Consider the following 20,486-nt stretch of genomic DNA (forward strand, 5'->3'; position numbering starts at 1 on the left):
GCTCCTGAATAAAAATTAGTTGAAGTCTATGAAAAAAAAAGGTAATCTATGGTAACAGCATGTTGATGTTAGTGCGAACTTGTTCCTACAGGATGCTCTTCTCCTATGAATCTATAAACTTTGAACCAGCAATATAAATACCCAAGCTCCACAAACATGCTCAACTCCAATGCTGCAAAATTGCATATTTATTTTAAATCTGTTGCATTACTTCTCCCAAATATTTATTTCAATTTCATTTTGTCACTGTAGCTACAAACTTTTTATTCTCTCATTTGAAATACCTGCATTGGCTATGAATTAACTTGTAGTCTGCAATGGAGTTCAGTATGAGAACTCATAGTTGACTCAATAATGTAGATGTCCAACTAATAATAGTCAACTGATTAATGTTTTGACACCCACAGGACATTGCATGTGAAGTAACTTCACGACTGGGCAACTCGTATATAGAGGCTAATGACTTCACATTACTTGCCATAGTATTCTATAATGCTACATTATGGGAAGGCTCACTACCCAGGCTGGTTTTTACCTTTATTGAGGTCTCATCAGTGAGAACCAGATCTAGAATACTAAAGCAAGTGATGTGAAGTCATTAGCCTCTATATACGAGTTGCCCAGTCGTGAAGTTATTTCATGCACAAATCTAGTTTTGCTGCTTGGATAAAAAATTAAGCCATGAATATAATTTCTTGGCATCTTTAATTTATAGTATAACTAAGTGGAAAAACTTTCAACTTTCTTTAAATAGAAAACAATATGAACAGTAAAACATGAATGAAGATACAGGTGTGAGGTTTTTTGTGTGTGTAATTGTAGGAATTGCGCTGAGAAGTGTGTAGTTTGAATTTTAAGAACCAAAGTAGTCAGTCCGACAATTTTGTACATGTTAAAGTGTTGAATATTAATTTTTAGTTATATAGCGTTGCAAGGCATTGAAATGGGTACCGGGGAAGAGCAGAGAGGAACTTCTTTTAGGAAAAGCTTCTTGGAGTGTCAGTGGAATTATTGAGAGCAGCTGGGGATGAAGTAGTGAATATATATATATTGACTGAAATTTGTCAACAGATTCGGAAGAAAATATACTGGCCTGGAGATTGGAAAACATCACTATTCATCCCAATTTCAAAAAAAAATAAAAATAAGTCCCAGAGATTGTGAGAATTACAGAACTATCCCTTTAATTTCACATGCAAGTAAAGTTATGCAGAAAGTGATTGAACAAAGGCTAGAGTCATGTGTGAATAGAGAAAGGCCACAAGAACAGGCAGGCTTTAAAAGAGGAACTAGAGATCAAATAGCGAAGAAAGCAGAATGCTTTGGATTGCAACAGAGTGGATTGTAATGAGATCAGTGGGAATGGCAGAGCATCTAATCCTCTTGATAAGAGCTGATGACAGCCAAGAAGCTTCAATAAAAATAGTCGTTGGAGAAACATTGTTTGAGTGGAAAAAGGGGTGTGGCAGGGGGTTGTATCCTGTAGGCGCTATCTTTTTAATATTTATAGTGAACATAGTGAACATATGAGAATGGTTAACTTAGACAAAGCTCCACCTGGAATTAAGAGGGAAAGTAACAAACCTGGGCTTAATTTAAATATCAGTGAAACAAAAGTCATGGCTTCTAGCAATTTATAATATAATAGAGGCAGATAAAACAGAAATTGTTGAAAGTTATGATTTGGTGCTGGACCACAGTATATATATATATATATATATATATAAAGTATTTTTACCTTGGGTATAAATATGTTAAGGATACCAAGCAATTTTAAACCTGGTTTTACTCCATTTTCCAAGTAAGCAAACAGACCAAAAGTCAAGTTTGCACCTGCAATTGATGCAAGTCTAACTGATCCCACAGGTAGTGCAAGATCAGGGCAACTCGTGGCAAAGGTGGAACAAGCTCCGATCACTAATCTTAATATTTACCCTTAATGCCAAACCACATCTCCAAGAAGGGGATGTATAATGTTTTGTATTAAAGGCAAGGGGCCACTATCCAGACCGGTTTCGACCTTTATTGAGGTCTCATCAGTGGGAGCTAGGCTAGAAATAGAAATACCAAGATTTAGTAATACAGAGCTTGTATTTCACCAAAACAAGTTACCATAAGGTGTTTTAACCTTATTAAATATTAACTAAAATCTCTGGAGGAGATATAAATGTAGAAAGTATTTTTACCTTGGGTATAAATATGTTAAGGATACCAAGCAATTTTAAACCTGGTTTTACTCCATTTCCCAAGTAAGCAAACAGACCAAAAGTCAAGTTTGCGCCTGCAATTGATGCAAGTCTAACTGATCCCACAGGTAGTGCAAGATCAGGGCAACTCGTGGCAAAGGTGGAACAAGCTCCGATCACTAATCTTAATATTTACCCTTAATGCCAAACCACATCTCCAAGAAGGGGATGTGTGATGTTTTGTATTAAAGGCAAGGGGCCACTACACCTAGGCCAGTGGTAGCGAACTTTTTTATGTCCGCGTGCCAAAAGTTTACAAATAGAGTTGCTGACGTGCCCGGCACGTAATCAGCAACTAATTGATGCAAAATAAATTGCAGAATTTTATTGAAACAAGTTTAAAAATTAACATAGAATTTCATAAAAATGAACTCATAATTTGACATACACATTGTCGTATACAAATCAATATCAACCTATTATCAATTTATTAATGAGATTTTTGCTGTTATACATTATATGCCAAATGCTTTATATCAGGTTCATATTTTGTCACTTTTAGTATTCCACATGTGTATTACTAGATTCATCAGTCCTTCTATTTCTTAAACTGTCTGTTATAAAATTCATTTCGGAAAATAATGACTCAAGCATATATAGAGGAGAAAATTAATTATGGCATAATCAGTGTAGCATGTTGACAAATAGAAGTACGCATTTAAATTAGTTATTGATCACAGGACATGCTACAATATTGTAGTTTCCTCAGGCCAACATCATTAAATTAACTTGTAAGTTTCATTGACATATCCCATTCTGATCACCAACAATTTATATTATTCAGTATAAAATTATTGATTTTCATGATGTTGGCTTGAAAAAAAAAAAACAGTAGTGAGAAAAATATTTATGCATTGTAACTCGCCATACAAGTCAGCGGAGCAGGGGAAGCAGCAGAAGGATGTGAACTTGTCGGCGAACGCTTATCGTCGAATATAACTTGCCCTTGTGTATAACTGGCACCCCTGATTTCACTTTACGAAAAAAAGACATTAAAAGGTTTTACATATATACCTCCCACACAAAAAACAACATGCCCTTCCCAACAGCCATTATATATACTGTAGATGTAAGAAAAAAATACCCTATTTTCCGGTGTATGTATAAGACGCACCCAAGAAATTTAATTCAATTTTTTGGAAAAAAACCTAATCGTTCTAATCATTTTTTCTGTAGGCAGAGGTCCAAAATGTCTTTCAGCTTCCTTATTCCTGTGTTCTTCCGCATATTTTACAACCTGCAATTTGTAACTTGAAGAATATGATTGTTGCCTGTTTTTTTTCCATCGCTAAAATCTACGGGGAAATATCAAACTGAACACAAAATATCTCAACTCGTCAACTCAATACTAATAAACATCGGTAACTGATTACTCGGATAAGATATTATGAAACTTGAACAGGAACTCCCTGTTCTTAGCCAATGACGTGCTAGAAGTTACGTGAAGGTCACGCATCAATTTGATTGCACCATTAACCGCCTACAAAGATCTTGGAACATAAAAGGGAGTGTGTATGACTTTGAAAAGAGGAAACAATCGTTACCTTCATTATATAAGATGCACCCCATTTTTAAGATAAAAAAGTGCGTCTTATACACCGGAAAATACGGTAGTTTTATTGTATCCCTGAATAAGATGCATAGGCTTTTGCAGTCTGTAATAATATATTTCTCAACAAATAGTGAAATTAGAGACAGCTGAAATAAAAACGGTGCTAACTAGTGAATCACATGTACCCCTCTCACAGAAACTACCCTGTATAGGCAAGCAAAACCATATGTTGCACTGGAAACACAGTATCTAACTAAAATTATTGTCCAATTTTTCAATTACATGAAATAAGTGTTTGTTTGATTGCATTTGAAATTCTCGATGTCATTATGACAGATCACATCACAAAGGCTAACTTCAAATAAAATTCTACTACGAATTGAAACATGCCATGTAATGCTTGTGTGAGTTCCCATTCCAGCTCAAACTCAAACAAGGCAATAAAAATCAACCAAGGGTTGAAACTTTGTGTGAGTTGAGCCCACCAGTAATGAGGAGTTCTGTCCGAACGTTAAACATCTTAAAACTAAGAAATATATAGTGAATGTTGTCATGACAGTTGCAGATGTTATGGAATTCGGTTGAAGAGAATTGGCATTCAACTCAAAAATTGTCGGTTCCATTTATCTTTGGGTCGAGTGATCTTTAGTTAATGCCGAGCCAATCAAATTCATCTCTTCATAGCTACACTCTCTTGTAAAACAAAATTTAATTTGTATGTATTGTAACAATTAAAAAAAAAGTGGAATAATTTATAAGCGTATAAAAGGATATATGTAAAATATATAGGGAGTAGGCAAGGCCTTTTTAGCTCTAACTTTTGGAGACTGAGGGTGCGGTTTCTGGGAGCAAAAACTTGTTTGCCATTGCCAGAGATAAACTCGGTAGCCAGTCAATAAAAGGCGAAGTTCTTCTAGTTGGCAGCTAGAATTGAACTTACATGCTCTTTCCGTGACTGCGAATCCCCACTCAGCTGAAAACATGCGTATAACTTTTGAATCCCCCAAAACTTTACTAATAGCTACTGTTGAGTGGAAGCCTTACTGATAACAGAAGCAGTTAACACATATTTTGTATGTTATATTATATATATGTATTATATACTATATACTTGCAATAAAGTAAGCTAGAGAAAAGAAAATCATAAAGAGAAAACACATTTACAGATACTGTATATCTGTAAATGTGTTTTTATCTATATATTTATCGATACTGTAAGTTTATGTTGTCTGTATACAAAATGAATCATGTCAGTAACTACATCAATATTGTCTTATATTATATATATGATCAAAACACGGTACATGTTATACATATTACTAACACTAGACATCAAAAATGAAAAGATAACGAAAAAGAAATTCATATTTATTTACATTTACAGGTATAACAAAGCAACAGCAATTTTCATATGTATATATATGTGATAATTACGTCCTGTATCTCTATTACCGTGCTTCATCTTTTTCTGCACTTATAATGGTTGGCTGAATGAACTATAGCCATCTATCTATTTCTTATTTCTCACACTCTATAGTGCAACAAATTTGTTTTATGACTGCACCAGTTAGACCAGGGGTCGCCAAAGTTATTTGCCCATAGACCACTTCAAGAGTTTCTCGACTTTTTATCGACCCCCTATATTTTACTATTACGTAATTATATAATAGGACAAGCAAAAACAGATGCTTATGTGAGTTTTTAGATTGTTTATTTTATAGTTACAATGTTTATTGTATGTATAATATAGTATATATTATTATATATTACTATTACTAGTAATATCACTGGTATTACTAGTGATATTAATAAACTACTGGTATTACTACCAGTGCTGCTCAACTCTTCAACATAGAGAAGTTTAGTTCGTGAATGAATAGCGATTGAATTATATAATATGTATGTTGATGAATTTTAGAACATTAACGCTCACTTGTATGTCGATGCACAAAAATGAGACTGGGATCGAATACTTGTATCAGTAAATAAGAACCACGCAAATGTTGCAATCTCGCTCCCACTATAGTTAGTGTTTATTGTATGTATAATATAGTATGTATGTCGATGCACAAAAATGAGACTGGGATCGAATACTTGTATCAGTAAATAAGAAACACGCAAATGTTGCAATCTCGCTCCCACTATAGTTACAGTGTTTATTGCATGTATAATATAGTATACATTATTATATTACTATCACTGGTATTACTAGTGATATTAATATTAATAAACTACTGGTATTACTACCAGTGCTGCTCAACTCTTCAACATAGAGAAGTTTAGTTCGTGAATAAATAACGATTGAATTATAACATGTATGTTGATGAATTTTAGAACATTAACGCTCACTTGTATGTTTATGTGCAAAAATGAGACTGGGGTTGAATACTTGTATCAGTAAATAAGAACCACGCACATGTTGCAATCTCGCTCCCACTGTGCCGGCCGGCAGGAACCACCAACATCCGTTTATTGGTAAATACGTCATTTTGGCCTACTTGATTGGCCTCAGTAACTATTTTCATGACCTTACTCCATCTTACAGGTCCTATTCATGGACCTGTAAGATGGAGGTACTGATCCCATGATTCACTCTTAATTGCGTTGTCATTACCTCCATGTCTTTTGTCATGGAGGTAATCCAAGTTAACCGAATTAAACATTACCCATACAATGATGTCTTATATTTTTCTTTCGACCCCTGAGCCCATATCGACCACTGAGTTAGACTATATTTCGAGTGTGAGATAAGATCTTAAACAAAAGACAATGCAGATATTGTTATCTCCCAGTTATATATATATATCCCCTTACTTTAAATTAGTTATGGCTTAATTATAAATCTCAAACTTCTATCTTATGCAGATTCGAATTTTTTAGTGCATTGACAGAATTAGTCTGTGTTGTTCACAAACCCATTTAAGTCAAAAGGAAATATTTACAGACTGATTCACATATATGTGTATACAATGTCATTACAATTCTCTTGCTAGTCTCAATTCTTTCTAATCTAATTCACCATAACATTTAGGCATAACTTGTTTAAGCCTTATTCCACATTAATATACATTATCTCATGAACATAAACACTTGACATGCATTCTCGTTCAGTATTATAACTACTTACAATTCTTGTTCAGCACACTATCACATTACCTTTTGTTCACATATAAGTCTTCTTCCTGTCTCTCCAGTTGCCAGCTTGTTCCTGATTTTCCTGCTAAATTTCTACCTTGTCTGAGTCGTCTATTATGCCGTGCCATAGAGGACCCTTAACTTGTTGGTGATGTACAGCTCTTTTCCTTTCGAGACAATTGACACAATACTTCTCACGTGGGAACAGACCCAAAACCCACAATGCTTCTTTTTAGATTTCCAACAGCAAACCTAGCATGATGGTGGACCCAGGTAAGAGAAGGCTTAGAAAACCCCAAGACAAATTTCCTCCTCTACGGCCTGCCTTACTTTCCACTCAGACTTCCCTTGTGCACATGCGCGTCTTGAAAATGGTAACCTTTTTGCATGAGCCATTAGTAGCAGAGGCTCTACCAATAGACCAACCATTGTTGGCATGAGCCACATTATTTTAACCAAGGCTCATTACAAGATTATTACAAAAATTAATATTTCTCTAAGTACATTCTTCTAAAAAAAAATGTAAAAACAAACACGTTATGAAGTCACATATCATGAGAGATTTTATGTGTATGTATATATAATATCTGATCCACAGTCAAGAGTTGTCTTTCCATTTTGCTTGAATAGCTAGGGGTTATAATCTTTGGAGGATGACTATTCCAAAGGACAGAAGTAGATGGAATAAAAGAGGAGGCAGTGAAGTTTTAATGAGTTTATTAATTAAAGGTGGGCTGTAAAAGGCTGTTGGTTACTAGTGGCTCTTGTTTTTATGATTTTGGAGGAATTATTGGCCAGTTCTAGAGCATTGTCCATGAAAATATCTGTAGGAAGTGCAAGGCAGAAAGTTTGAACGTCTGTGAGAGAGGGATGATCAATTAGATATAATCATTAATGATTGCTTTATGGTAGCCTAGCTAATATACTAATGAATCAATCAATCAATTTTTATTTTATGTGAATTAAATTTAAGTTTATTTTATGTAGTTATTTAATACCCTTTTTGTTTTACATTTCTCTCAACTGCAAATGGCACCATATATGATCTGTAAGCGTAAGGTTTGATAAATTTTATGTTTATGTATATATCTTATGGTAAATTATAAAATAGACTAATTTATGACATTTTTTTTCTTTCAAATTGAGTTTTTCCAATATATATTTATCAGGGAAAAAAAAAAAAATCCGCATGTAAGTAGACCAACACAGTTCAAACCCATATTGTTCTAGGATCAACTGTATTAACCTCTGGCATACATAGATATTTATGAACATATCAGAGCTGCAATTTTGTATAATGCAGTTAACTACATTCTGTTCACATTATAACTACTAAAAAAGTTCTGGCCAAATCCCTACTGCATTAATGATATTCTATTCTAAAAGAAACTATAATTACTTTGTCACTATAGTGAGAGTTGACTAATGCATTTCATTACATTATGGTAAATAAACACAGTTTGGTTTAATTAGGTGCAGGTCCAAATTGCAATATAATTTTGTTGCATATAAACTGCATTTCTGATTATATATAGTTAATATGCAAGAAGTAAAAATCATTTATTGGTATGTTTGTGTATATATACATACACTGTTTGGAAAGAAGTCCGACTCCATAGTTAGAACAAACAGCCATAATGCCTACCATAATAAAAAGTGGAACCTCCATTTGCTGCAATGACTAGAGCAATCCTACAGAGCATACTTCCCACAACCGTACAATAGCGATTAATGGAAATCTTGGAGCATTTTTCCTATAAGGATGTAATTTGGTCCTGGGCTGTTGTGAGATGGACAAGCCTCAACCTCACTCAATGCTCCAGTTCATCCCACAGATATTCAATAGGGTTGAGAGCAGGGATCTGTGGAGGCAGTCAAGTGTGGTGATTTTCATGTCTACAAAGCATGCAGTTATATTAGCAGCCTTATGACATTATCTAATGTTCGGCTACCTCTCAGTTCGATGTTCATGGCACCACAGAGGTCTGATACCAAACCAAGAAAAACAGGACCAACACTATCACACTGCCCCCCTCCAAATTTCATAGTTGGGGTTATGCACTCTGATAACATATGTTCACAGGGCATCCACTACACCTGTCCATCTGATTGGCGATAGTGTGTGATTCATCACTCCATACCACAGCTTTCTAAGCTTCCCTGTCCAACTGTATATGCTCTTTGCACCAATGAAGACACTGCATGTTAGTTTGGTTAATATGAAGCTTGCATATTGTGGTCCTACCATAGAAACCCATGTTGCGAGCCTGAATGTTTTTGTGCAGATTCGTGTTTTAGTCGATGCCCAGAACTCCTCTTTCAGGGTGTCGACCAATGCATGGTAGTTTTTACATAAACTACCATGCATCAGCCAATTTCTCAACAAGTTGCTAATATAAATCTGCCACATGTCATCCTATCACAACACCTCTTTCAAACTTTGCCAGTTCCCTTCTCACAGCCATTTCTCCAGGACACAGTTGCACTGACTTGGGAGCATAATATTCCTCCAATTTTGCTACAAACGTGCAATTCATTACATTTGGGGGGAGGGGAGGGTCTGTTGATTTCTTTCCAAGCAGCATATGTGTGTGTGTATATATATAGTGTTGTTTACACATATACACATAAATTAATGAGATGGATCATTAAAGCTAATAGAGTTTCTGATTAACTGTAGTCTGGTCAAAATATTGACCACCATTCTATAGTTTGTGGTAGTCCTCTTTTTCTCCCTCCACACATTGCTGCCTGAAGTGCTGCTACATAGCATAACATACTGCTGAAGGTTAGCTGTAATGCATCACATGACTCATTCCCCATTGATCTGAATCAGGATGGAAGATTCAGAGATTGGATCTTTTGATCCACTTAATCCTAGAGATGTTCTATGGGATTTGAATTTATTAGTAATGGTAACACCTAGAAGTTGCTGTTGTATTCAGTGAACTGCTCATGAATATTAGCAACATGGCACAATGTTATTCCACAGAGCAGATGCTGGGAAGTCACCATGAATGGGTGCTGTACCTACCCACCCAGCTACAGTGGCTATGTAGTGTTTGCAATAATTATGGATTTAGACAAAACTAATCAAAGCATGATTTTCAAACAAAAAATTAAGATAACATTGTGCATTAATAATTTTAATCGTTAGTTGAAATGTATTCACATATTTCTCTTTTCCTAATATAAACTAAGAATTACATCTTTAAGAAGTGACATTCTAAACTTTTGGTTCTCTCTTCGTTTAAAATAACCATAACTTTTTTTTTTTTTTTGAATTCCATAGATATATAGAGATAAATCAGCTTTAAATATAATTAAGATGCATAGCTTTGAACCTCTTATTTGTTCATTTGTAATTACAAGTTGTGTAAACAGCCAGTTCAGTTTCCATGAAATTTACATATCTTCTTAAAACATGTTACAATTAGCACCATCTTTGCAACTGCTTATGCTTCTCTTCCAATTTAGTGTTGGTACATATCCCTTTCAAGATGCATGGCATATCCTTGGAATTTCTTCGTCTCTTCTCTCTTTACCAGTGTTATTTAGAAATTTTAGTTATGAAAAGCATTAAAGAATTGTTGCATTATGGAAACATCACATTCAAGTTGTGTGCACATGCACACACAAATTTACAGTAAAGATATTTTTAATGCTTCTTGTGACACAAATCAATGTTGAAATTTGTAAACATGCAGGACACAAGTGGCACCTGCTGGAGAATTTTTTAAAAGATAATTATCTAGTATTTACCTGATAATTTTTATTCTTTATGATTTTCATCTCTAGCTCAATTTTGGTGAGTTTAGCATGGGTTCACTTTTTTCCAGTCATGATTGTACTCTATCCCAGAGTGCACAAACAGTAAAAATGATGGAAGTGTATGAATAAAAATACGTAGCTAGTCTGTATTCAGTAGTAATGAAGGCACATGCATGTACTGCATAGGTTGTCTGCTGTTAAGTAATGCACATGCAGTAAGTAAAATTTTTATAACTTTTTTTTTTTATTCTCCAATCTAACTCAACTAGTTGAATCAATTGGTCAGTGAAACAAACTTGATAAATACCACAGCAAAGACTTGTCACTCTTACAAGAATGCTGAAAGCATTATAACCAGTGATTGGTTCATTAACGATATAGGGAAGGATCTAAGAGGAACAGTTCATTTGTTCGCTGATGATGCAAAGTTGGGTAGGGCAATAGTGAACGCAGATGTCAAAATCTTGCAGGACGATTTGGATAGATTGGAGTTCTGGGCTAAGGAAAATGGATGTAAATTTAATGTGACAAAATGTAAGGTTATGCATTTTGGGGTGAAAAGATTAGCAGCAGTATACCACATTGGTGGAACTGTACTTCAGGAGATTGAGGAGGCCAGGGACTTGGGGGTGTTGGTGGATAGGAAGATGAAGTTTAGGGGGCACATTGCAAAAGTGGCTAAATCAGCTCATCAACTCACTTGGTTGTTGAAAAATACTTTGATGAGCAGAGACAAGCAAGTTATTGTACCTCTGTGCCGAGCCTTGGTAAGACCTCATCTCGACTACTGTGCCTAGATTTGGTCACCTAGGTTTCTTCTTGATGGGGAGGAAGTGAAGAGGATCCAGAGGAGAGTGACCAAGATGATAGCAGGTTGAAGATTTGTGGGTTGCAGAAATTAGTTGATAGGCAGAGAAGGGGAGATATGATTGAGACATTCAAATTGCTAAAGAGTTTCTATAGGATTAATTCAGAGGATATTTTTGAGATCAGGACTGGTGGTGGGAGAACTAGGGGACACCTATGGAAGCTGGGTAAGGTGTTAGAGCTGGGTTCTTTACTTTTAGAGTGGAATAAGCTGCCAGAGTCTGTGGTGTTGTGTGCTATGACGATGAGCGAGTTCAAGGCAAGGTATGATAGGTACTGTGAGAATGTTGAATAGTTGTGTGGACATGTTTAGGGCCTCCCTCGATGAGTCTAAGGACTCCCTGGAGTCGCCCGTAATAATAATAATAATAATGAGATGAATTATGTTAAAAAGTAGTTCAGACATTATGCAGTCGTTTTCTCAAATCGTTCTAATTGTCTGTTTTTCTCACATATTCACAAATACTTGATTTCTAATAATTTTCTGTAATGTATGTCAGTGCTGTTAAAAGCTTTGCCAGTATCTATAAAATTTTGGCATGATGAGGTTCTAAATTCTGTACCTTGTTCAGTGATATTTCCTATAAAAACTAATCACTGGTTATAATGTAATGCTTTCAGGGTTAAGGCTGGCATGTCTTTGCTATTAAGCACCATCTGAAGATGAGCTTATGGTATTTCATCAAGTTTAATTCAGTGACCAGTTGATTCAACTAGTTGGATCAGTGTTGAATTTGGGAAATAAAAAAAAACTCACTTTTATGATCTCTAAGGAATACTCAAGGTCTAATCTCTATCAACAAATGGAAGTTTTAATCTGGAAATATTGCTCTACTGTTAGTAAAATAAAACCAATCCAAAAAATTCACGAGTCACCGACGTTTCAGTTACTCTTAAAACTCACTTGTTTATTTAGACTTATGTTAATTATTTATTAACTACGCTACTGGCCAAGACGTCAAGGTTATCATGGATGTGAAGTGCATATTAAAATAATAATACCATTGATATTACATTGAAATATATGATGGATATGAAGCGTATGAGAATGTGTATTTGATCCATAATGGCTGGTAAGGTAGTTAACAACACAAGTAAAAATAAATAAGGCAACAACTAACTCGCCCACAAAAATCAGATCTAATTGTGCCTTAAACCTGTGCAGTTTCTTCACTCTGAAACAATGCATTTCACTCATCCTTGCTCATACCCTCTTTAGATGGCTACCAGGGATGGCCTCTTGTTCTACTCATCTCCCTCTACTCTAGAAAAACCTAGAGTAGCCAACTCATCTGAATCACTTTACCTCTCCATCTATTTACAAGGCTTTGTAAATTACATTCTTCAATCTGTCTTCATATCCCACATTCTAAAGCCCATAATAATATGGACTGAGTGAATCTTCTCTAGACTATCATCTTAAAAAAAATAGGTGACCAGATCTGTACAAAGTAGGCATGTGGCCTAATCAAGACTTTGTACAAGGAATTATAACCTCTTTGCTCCTACATGTTAAAGTCCACCTTATCATTGCCGTAATCCATTGGGGTATTCTCACAATTCGACCCCTAAATTTCGAGTCTCTTTCCACCACCACCACTTCCAGATCTCTCATTCAGAAATTTTCCCATTAAATGTGTACTGTATGCCCCATCCTTACCTACCAAATATCAAGCTTACACTGAACTGCCAGCTCTATAGTATTCAGATCCTCCTGCCTGTAAGGCATCTGCTTTGCTCCTCATAGTTCTTCCCAACTTTGCATCATCTGCAAATCTCCAATTCAATTTTTCCCAAAATTATCAAAGCTAAAAATTTGTGGTACAAGAGATATGCAGGGATTTCCGGAAACTAGTTTTCAGGAAAAAACAAAATGGCTATGACTTACCAGGAATCTCCTATTTGCTATTGCTGGCCTAGAGCTTTCCTTGTGTGCATCCTACCCAAATAGGATCATCTTTCCCATTATTTCAAGCAAGAATTACCAGTAATTTACAAGACTTGAGATATATAATGAATAATCCTTCATTAACAACTAATGAGAAGTGAAAGCAGAGCACAAAACAGACAGCAATGGTAGTCCATTAGAGATAGAGCAGTATTAACAAAAGATTGTGCAAGCAAGCCAACAATTTGAGTTGAAATTCTAATTCTCTTCAACTGAATTCCATAATATCTGCCATAACATTCAATATATATTTCTTAGTTAACGTGTGTGACATGCGATTCATATTTTACTAGTCTCCAGTCCAACTACATCTGTTTCAATTTAGTGACTTGTTAGTCCATCAGGAGCATTAAAAAAAATAATAAAAATCGTGTATAGCCCTTTGTCCACTGAATTTGACAGTGTTATACATAATAGATTGCTAAAACAATCCTCCTGATCACTTGCAAGTTACTCTACATGCTGTTGCATTCATGAGAATGAAATATTCTCATAAATAGCTTGAATATTTCTACAGCTGTTACAAATCTACCACTAATATCATTCTACCATAATTCCAGCAAAACAGAACATTAGAATTAGTTATGGACAAAGTGGATTAGCAGATCAGATGCTAGATACTCCACATGTAGAAAAACTGTTCCTAACCTAAATAAGTATGGATGTTAAACATTTGGGAGGTTGTAATTCTGCATTTAAATTGACAAAAAACTTGGCTACCTTGTTCCCAGAGCATGTAATTGAACATTTGAATTCTATGATCTTGTTCCAATTTACCCTTGACAATTCCTGTTATTGTTGAGTAAATACTGGATTATTCAGTTTTTACTTCTGTTGTTAAACTATTCAAGTTCTTTATTACTTGAATCACTTGCTTCAATGCTTGAAATAGATAGGGAGCATTTTATTTTGAAGTCATTTGATCCTAACATTAAGCAATCTTTTGGTGCTTGGTGTAGCAACAGCTTTTGTTCATTCATAATGTGTATGTTCTTCTGAGAGCATCTTTTTCATTAGTTTTGTTGAAACAATGCTTGGGAAGATTAATAACTTCAGACAATCTCTTCCAAATTTCTTCAGTTTGTTAGCTAGCTTTAACTACTGATATCTTTTAGTACTTTATAGCTGGCTTGATTCTATTTCTCAAAATTATATAACTAAGCTTGAATCTTTATTTTAGATCAGAAATGTAGTCTTCTCAGAGATAGAATTCCCCCCTCCCCTTTCAGACTAATACATGAACAGAGAAAATGAGTCAGAAATTAGACATCACCTTGCTAATATTGTGAGATCATATTGACCAATATGCAGAAGCAAAGAGGTTATGATTCCTTTGTATAAGGCCTTGATCACACCACATATCACTGTATTCAAATCTAGTCTCCTAGTTTTGAAGGAGATCCAGAGAAGATTCATTAAGACTGTATTTTGGAATGTGGGATATGCAATAGATCAAGGGAATGCAATTTGTAGATCTTTCATATAGAGAGGATATGTTGAGACCAGTTGAAGGATCATTAACAGACAAAATGAAAATTTTACATGGAGTAGAGGGAGACAAAGGAAGAACAAGAAGCCATTTCTGGAAGTTTGTATGAGAAAGGAGTGAGAAGCAGGTTCTTTAAAAGATGTGGTTGGTGAGTAAATGTATTGCATTAGTGTGGCAAGTGCAAAAAATGAATGTGCTTAAAGCATTAATTATACATGAGAATTAACTCTTGGGAGGTCTAATCTAAAATTGTTCAAACCATAATTGGTGCTAGATAACCAGATTTAAATTCTGAGGCTGTTTCATAAGACTGGTAACTAAGATTGATTCACTCAGAACCAAGATATTAAATATGCAGCAGGGATGACCCATAAATTATAGAACTACTGTTTGCACTTAACTGCCATTAAGAATTTGATTTCATATTGTCAGAAATGAGAGAAGAAACTATCGTATTTATTGAAGAAATTCTTTATCATCTAAAACTCATTCGGGTCTCAGTTAAAACAAGCAAAAGGCAACAAATATGTTAACACTTTATTTTTCAAATTTACAACAATTTAGTCATTTAAAAGCAATCATGACAAATTTATGGTTTAATATGCATTTATTTACATGAATTCAATTAATATTCCTGATTAAAATGAGCTATAATTAAGAGTTGAATTTAGATAGAGCTTAAGCATGATTTAAGCTCACAGGTCCAATATAAATAAATAAAATCACAATCAGAAGGTGAACAAAACAGCATTCTTTAATTACAGTATTTGAATCAACTGATCAGTTTTCTGTTCCTTTAATCATAAATAGCAACTACTTTAAATGATTTTCAGCAAGCTTTTTTACAGCACGTGATTTCAACTCTGGTATCAGAGCAATTCTCATAAACCTGCTGCTGGAATATTTGTTCCTAACACACTGAAAAATATAAAAATTCAATTCTTTAATCAAGTTTTCTATCAACCTGTAATATATGTTCTTCCAATTCAGTTTTTACTATAAATATACTAATTTAACTGAATACCGAGGTTAACAGCAAATATCTGAATGAATTAAAATTATCTGTAGTTTGACAGGGGTGATATTTCAGTAGTCACTGTCACAAGTTAGTGCAAACATACCAGAGAGCCAAGATGGCACATTGATACTACAGATTTTATTAGAATATTAAGGGAATGTGGGGAACTAATAAACATTAAATCTTATTTCATAATTACTTGTTTAATACCTATTCTAAATTTGTTTCTTTTTTTTTTTACTAAACCTTATTTTTTTTTTGATAAGTTGCTCAGAAAAATTCAAAACACCGTTTTAGCATAAGAACCAAACTAAAACCTCATTAAACTTGTTCCTTTCCATAGCCCTTAAATATTTTAGTACTTAGACAGCCCAAAACTGGACATACAGTGAAATACACAACATTTAACTCAAAGCTCACAGGATTAAGCTTTGAAATGAAGTATGAGCATTTTCATAATTACTCAATCTTATGAAAATCCGAAATGGATCTGAGAAAAATTTGGATCCTCTCCATCCAAGGATCAAGATGATCTCCCTCATCCAAGCCACATTATAAACAGCATATTATAATGTGCTTAATGAGTTCAGTAATTAAATTTATTGAGATTACTGGAGATTAATATTTAAGAGCTTGAAATGTTTCTAATATGAAAAATTCATGAAGACTTCATAATTTAGAATTTTAAATATTTCCTCTTGCACTATCATATTCCACCCATTCCAGAAAGGACATTAAAATTAACCCTTAGATATTCCTATATCTTTATGACAAAACATAAAACTGAGCCTGTGCTCACTCCCAAATCAAGACAATCAAGATTGCTGTCTTATAAGAATCCTTTAAAAGGTCACTCAGTTCAAGCAGACAAGAAACTAGTAAGTTTGTTATAGACCACAAACGTAGAGAGAGAGAAAGGAGCAATTTTTAATATCTTTGAGACCTACTCAAATGCCTGGTAAGGAATCTAAACTTGCCACAAAGGCAATTGTAGCCCATAAATGTTTCTACAAAACCACAACTTTCAAGAAAGCCTGTACTGTTTTTTTTTTGTAAAGGTCCACTACCAAAGGCCAATTTTCAGAAAATTGAGCTGGCAAGAAAAGGTCATATATGAAAAGAACGTATGTCAACATTTCATTATGAACTGAGTATTGTATAATATTTCTCCAAGTATTACAGAACTAGAAACTGCAACTCTTAACGCCCATGTTCTTTGTTTTATAAACCAAGACTAACAATTCTCTCAAAATGCACCAGTTGATAAATTGTTTGGAGAATATTCCTTATTTGGATTTCATGCCCAAAAGTGAAATGTTTTTTTATTTCAAGTGATGAAGGGGAAAGCATTCTTATGTAATGGAACAATCATCAAGTAATTATGTAATTAATGAGTTAAGATTAGTGCAAGAGATCATAAGATAAGAATACCATTAAAAATTAAAGACATTAATTGCACTGATGTACCTAAATTCATGTGAACTTTGGTCAGACCTATGCATACTAGCCACTGAATTAGAAACCTTTATGCAGACGCACATAAACCGTAGTGTATATGCAAAATTCTTGGTCAGCTGCATCACCACATGTTCTAGACAACTATTTAAGAATACTGCTGGTCAGCGTTTGGGATCATAATGGGAAAAACAGATCTTTCCGAGTTCAATAGAGTGGATGGCCATCTAGCTGGAGAGACGATTTTGAAAACAGCAGAGCTGACTAGTTTCTCAAAAGGTGAGATATCCTGGGTGTTTAATCAGTGGAACAATAACCCAACACTGTCAAAGAAGCATAACCATGGTCCTAAGACAGTGTCAGGAATGAGATTGCTGTCATCTGAGAAGGCTTTTGCAGACAAACAGAACTTTCTGTGTGCAGCAGTTGACCAAAACATTTAATGTTTTGGTCATACTCCTTAAAATGAAGGCTAAACTATGTGCAAGGAATTGAAGATAGAGAGTGAATTTAACCTGAAATGTCCAATTTTAATGCCAATAAATACTATGTTAATGTGTTTAAGTTAGGCATCTGAGGACCTCCACATAACCTATAAGGAACACAGAGAACTTGCATTAAGGAATACGAGGCCATGTAAATCCTGATGGAATATGTTGGCTGGAGCATGCCCAGTTAAACAAGGCCATTTACTAATTTTGTCAGAGATCCAGGACAAAGTGAAAGTCAGCTATGATAACTAACTTCTCAGCAGAATTGAAGATAAGCACCATGAATGAAAAGAGGTGGAACTAGCAAAAGAATTAGAGAACCACTATGTCAACATAGGCCTCTATAGCTCAGTTGATATAGACAGCCCTTTGGTTGGAAAGATCTGGGTTCGATTCTCGTCAGTGACGTGAGGAAAACCATCTGGTCTCTTTTGAGAAAAGGTGAATTAGCTGGTCTCATACGGAGGTAGGTATTTTTTTCCACCTGGAAACCGATTTTTCTTCCCCCAGAACACACATCTACCGACATTTGGCTAACCACCTTATCCTCGGAATCATGGTTGCAAGAATAGTTGGAAAAAACTTCAAAACTGTAAAAGGCAGAAGAGGAAGGATTAAGTATGCTGTCAACATAACAGTGTTACTAAGATGTTATATTTCTGACAAAAGTGATCAGAGAAAGGAAGGAGTAGTTATGGCATTCATTTTAGTGATGTAGAAAAATTTCATAATAAACCGTTTTGTAAAACACAATAAGACATTCATGTTTATGGTTCCATAGAAAGTTCTAAGAAAGTGGAATTTGTAAACTTACACACACCTTCCTTTTGGTAATTTAAATAACACCAACAAATACAACAAACGCACATAGCATTTGTAGACAACCAGAAAGCCTTTGACAGTCTTAAGGAACAAACTGTGGACCAAACTCATTCTAAACATTCAATATCAGCTGCTTGCTACAATAATTAAAATGTAGCAGATTAATCAAATACCTGCAAGAATGAAAAGTTACAGAATGGAAATCAATAAACAGGGATCTGTCAAGGATGCCCAATGTCGCCCTTTGTTTTCCCTCTATTTCTTTACTAATTAATCATAGATATTAAATAACAGTGGTGACATTGCGCATCCTTGACAGATCATAAACTGGATCGTTGAACTATACTTAATACCATTTTGTTTACCAAATAATCAGAGCAAGAAATGAAGATGAACTCCAAAAATCAACATACTCCTTAAATATAATTGCTGAAGAATTTGGAACACAAATGTCAGACAAAACAAATCATGGTTTTTAAAAGACCATCTCCAGTTAGAAGTAAAATCACGATTGAAAATAAAATTTTAGAACAAATACCTTGGATGTGTTGTATCATATACAAAAGAAGCTGACATTGACACCAAAACTTGAAAATTTCCAAATATAACAGGAATGATCAGTAATATTTTTCAAACCTAAAAAGTTTAAAGTTCTGGCAAGACCTCTACTGTATGGAAGTCAATTATGGATGGCTGCAGAAGAAAAAAATAGAAACTAGAGAAATGAAATTCCTGCAAAGGACAACACGCTATACTCTGTGACAAAAGCAGAGAAATACGTAAAGAACTAAAAATACTCAGTACTGGACAGAGTATATGAATACCATATACTTTGTCCAGTACTGATAATAAAGCATATGTTACAAACTACTACCCCCCCCCCCCCATACTCCGACACCACTCAGTCAGAGGAAAAAAGAAGCCAGGGATGACCAAGGAAAAGATGGAAGAGGCCACTGGGCCTAAATCTCTGAAATGATTAAATACAACAAAATATAGGATCCCTTCAATTATTGATTTATTGTACTCCCCCTCAAATTGGGTTTCAGTCTAAGAACAGTTTGTGGTATCACCAATATGCAAACAGGAAGAGGATTCTGATGCCTTACTGAAGGTCAAGAACAGTCCAAGACATTCCTGCAGAGCAGCATGAACAAGTTAGATTCTGCCCATCCATATTAGGCACAATATATATAACAAGTTTCAGCTGATTTGACAAAAACAAAGCTGAAAAGTTTTTGTAAGAATTATAAATACCAAACTAAGCAAAATCCACCTAACTAGTCCTAGAATAACTGATACAAACACATGGAAAAATGAGCAAAAAAAAAGTGCAGAACACCTAAAAAAGAAGCAAGAAACCATTGCAATATGTTTTTTTTTTTAATGGACTTATTAAAGAATAAGTTGAGCACAATGTTTTGAAACATACCTAACTTGGAAATTATAAACACAGTACATTTGGCTGATTGCAGAGTGCAGATAAGTTTATTTGTTTTGTAAAGAAAACATTTTCAGATAAATTAATGTTTTAAATAACTGAAAAAGGATAGTAATGTGGCATCCATTATGGTATGTGATTACCAAAATCACAAACCACAAAGCCTGTACAAAAATTCAATGTTAGAAATTCAAGTTTAGTAGGTAAAATAGGTAATATAATTAATAGAAAATTTTTCCTTTTAAGCAAGT

The 20,486-nt window shown here is 34.6% G+C and overlaps 1 protein-coding gene across 1 annotated transcript in view; it reads right to left on the bottom strand.

Moving 5' to 3' along the window:
- Positions 1-15,528: 15,528 nt before the first annotated feature.
- CycB (Cyclin B) overlaps positions 15,529-20,486 on the bottom strand; it is a 118,546-nt gene continuing 113,588 nt past the window's right edge. Inside the window, exon 9 of the mRNA XM_090403479.1 lies at positions 15,529-15,926. Coding sequence (XP_090259605.1) covers positions 15,822-15,926 — 105 coding nt within the window. The 3' untranslated portion in view covers positions 15,529-15,821. The remainder of the gene's footprint in view (positions 15,927-20,486) is intronic.

Source organism: Typopeltis vanoorti, chromosome 14, assembly GCF_054136105.1.
Source record: "Typopeltis vanoorti isolate ZY-2024b chromosome 14, IOZ_Tvanoo_1.0, whole genome shotgun sequence".
Classification (NCBI taxonomy): Eukaryota; Metazoa; Arthropoda; class Arachnida; order Uropygi; family Thelyphonidae; genus Typopeltis; species Typopeltis vanoorti.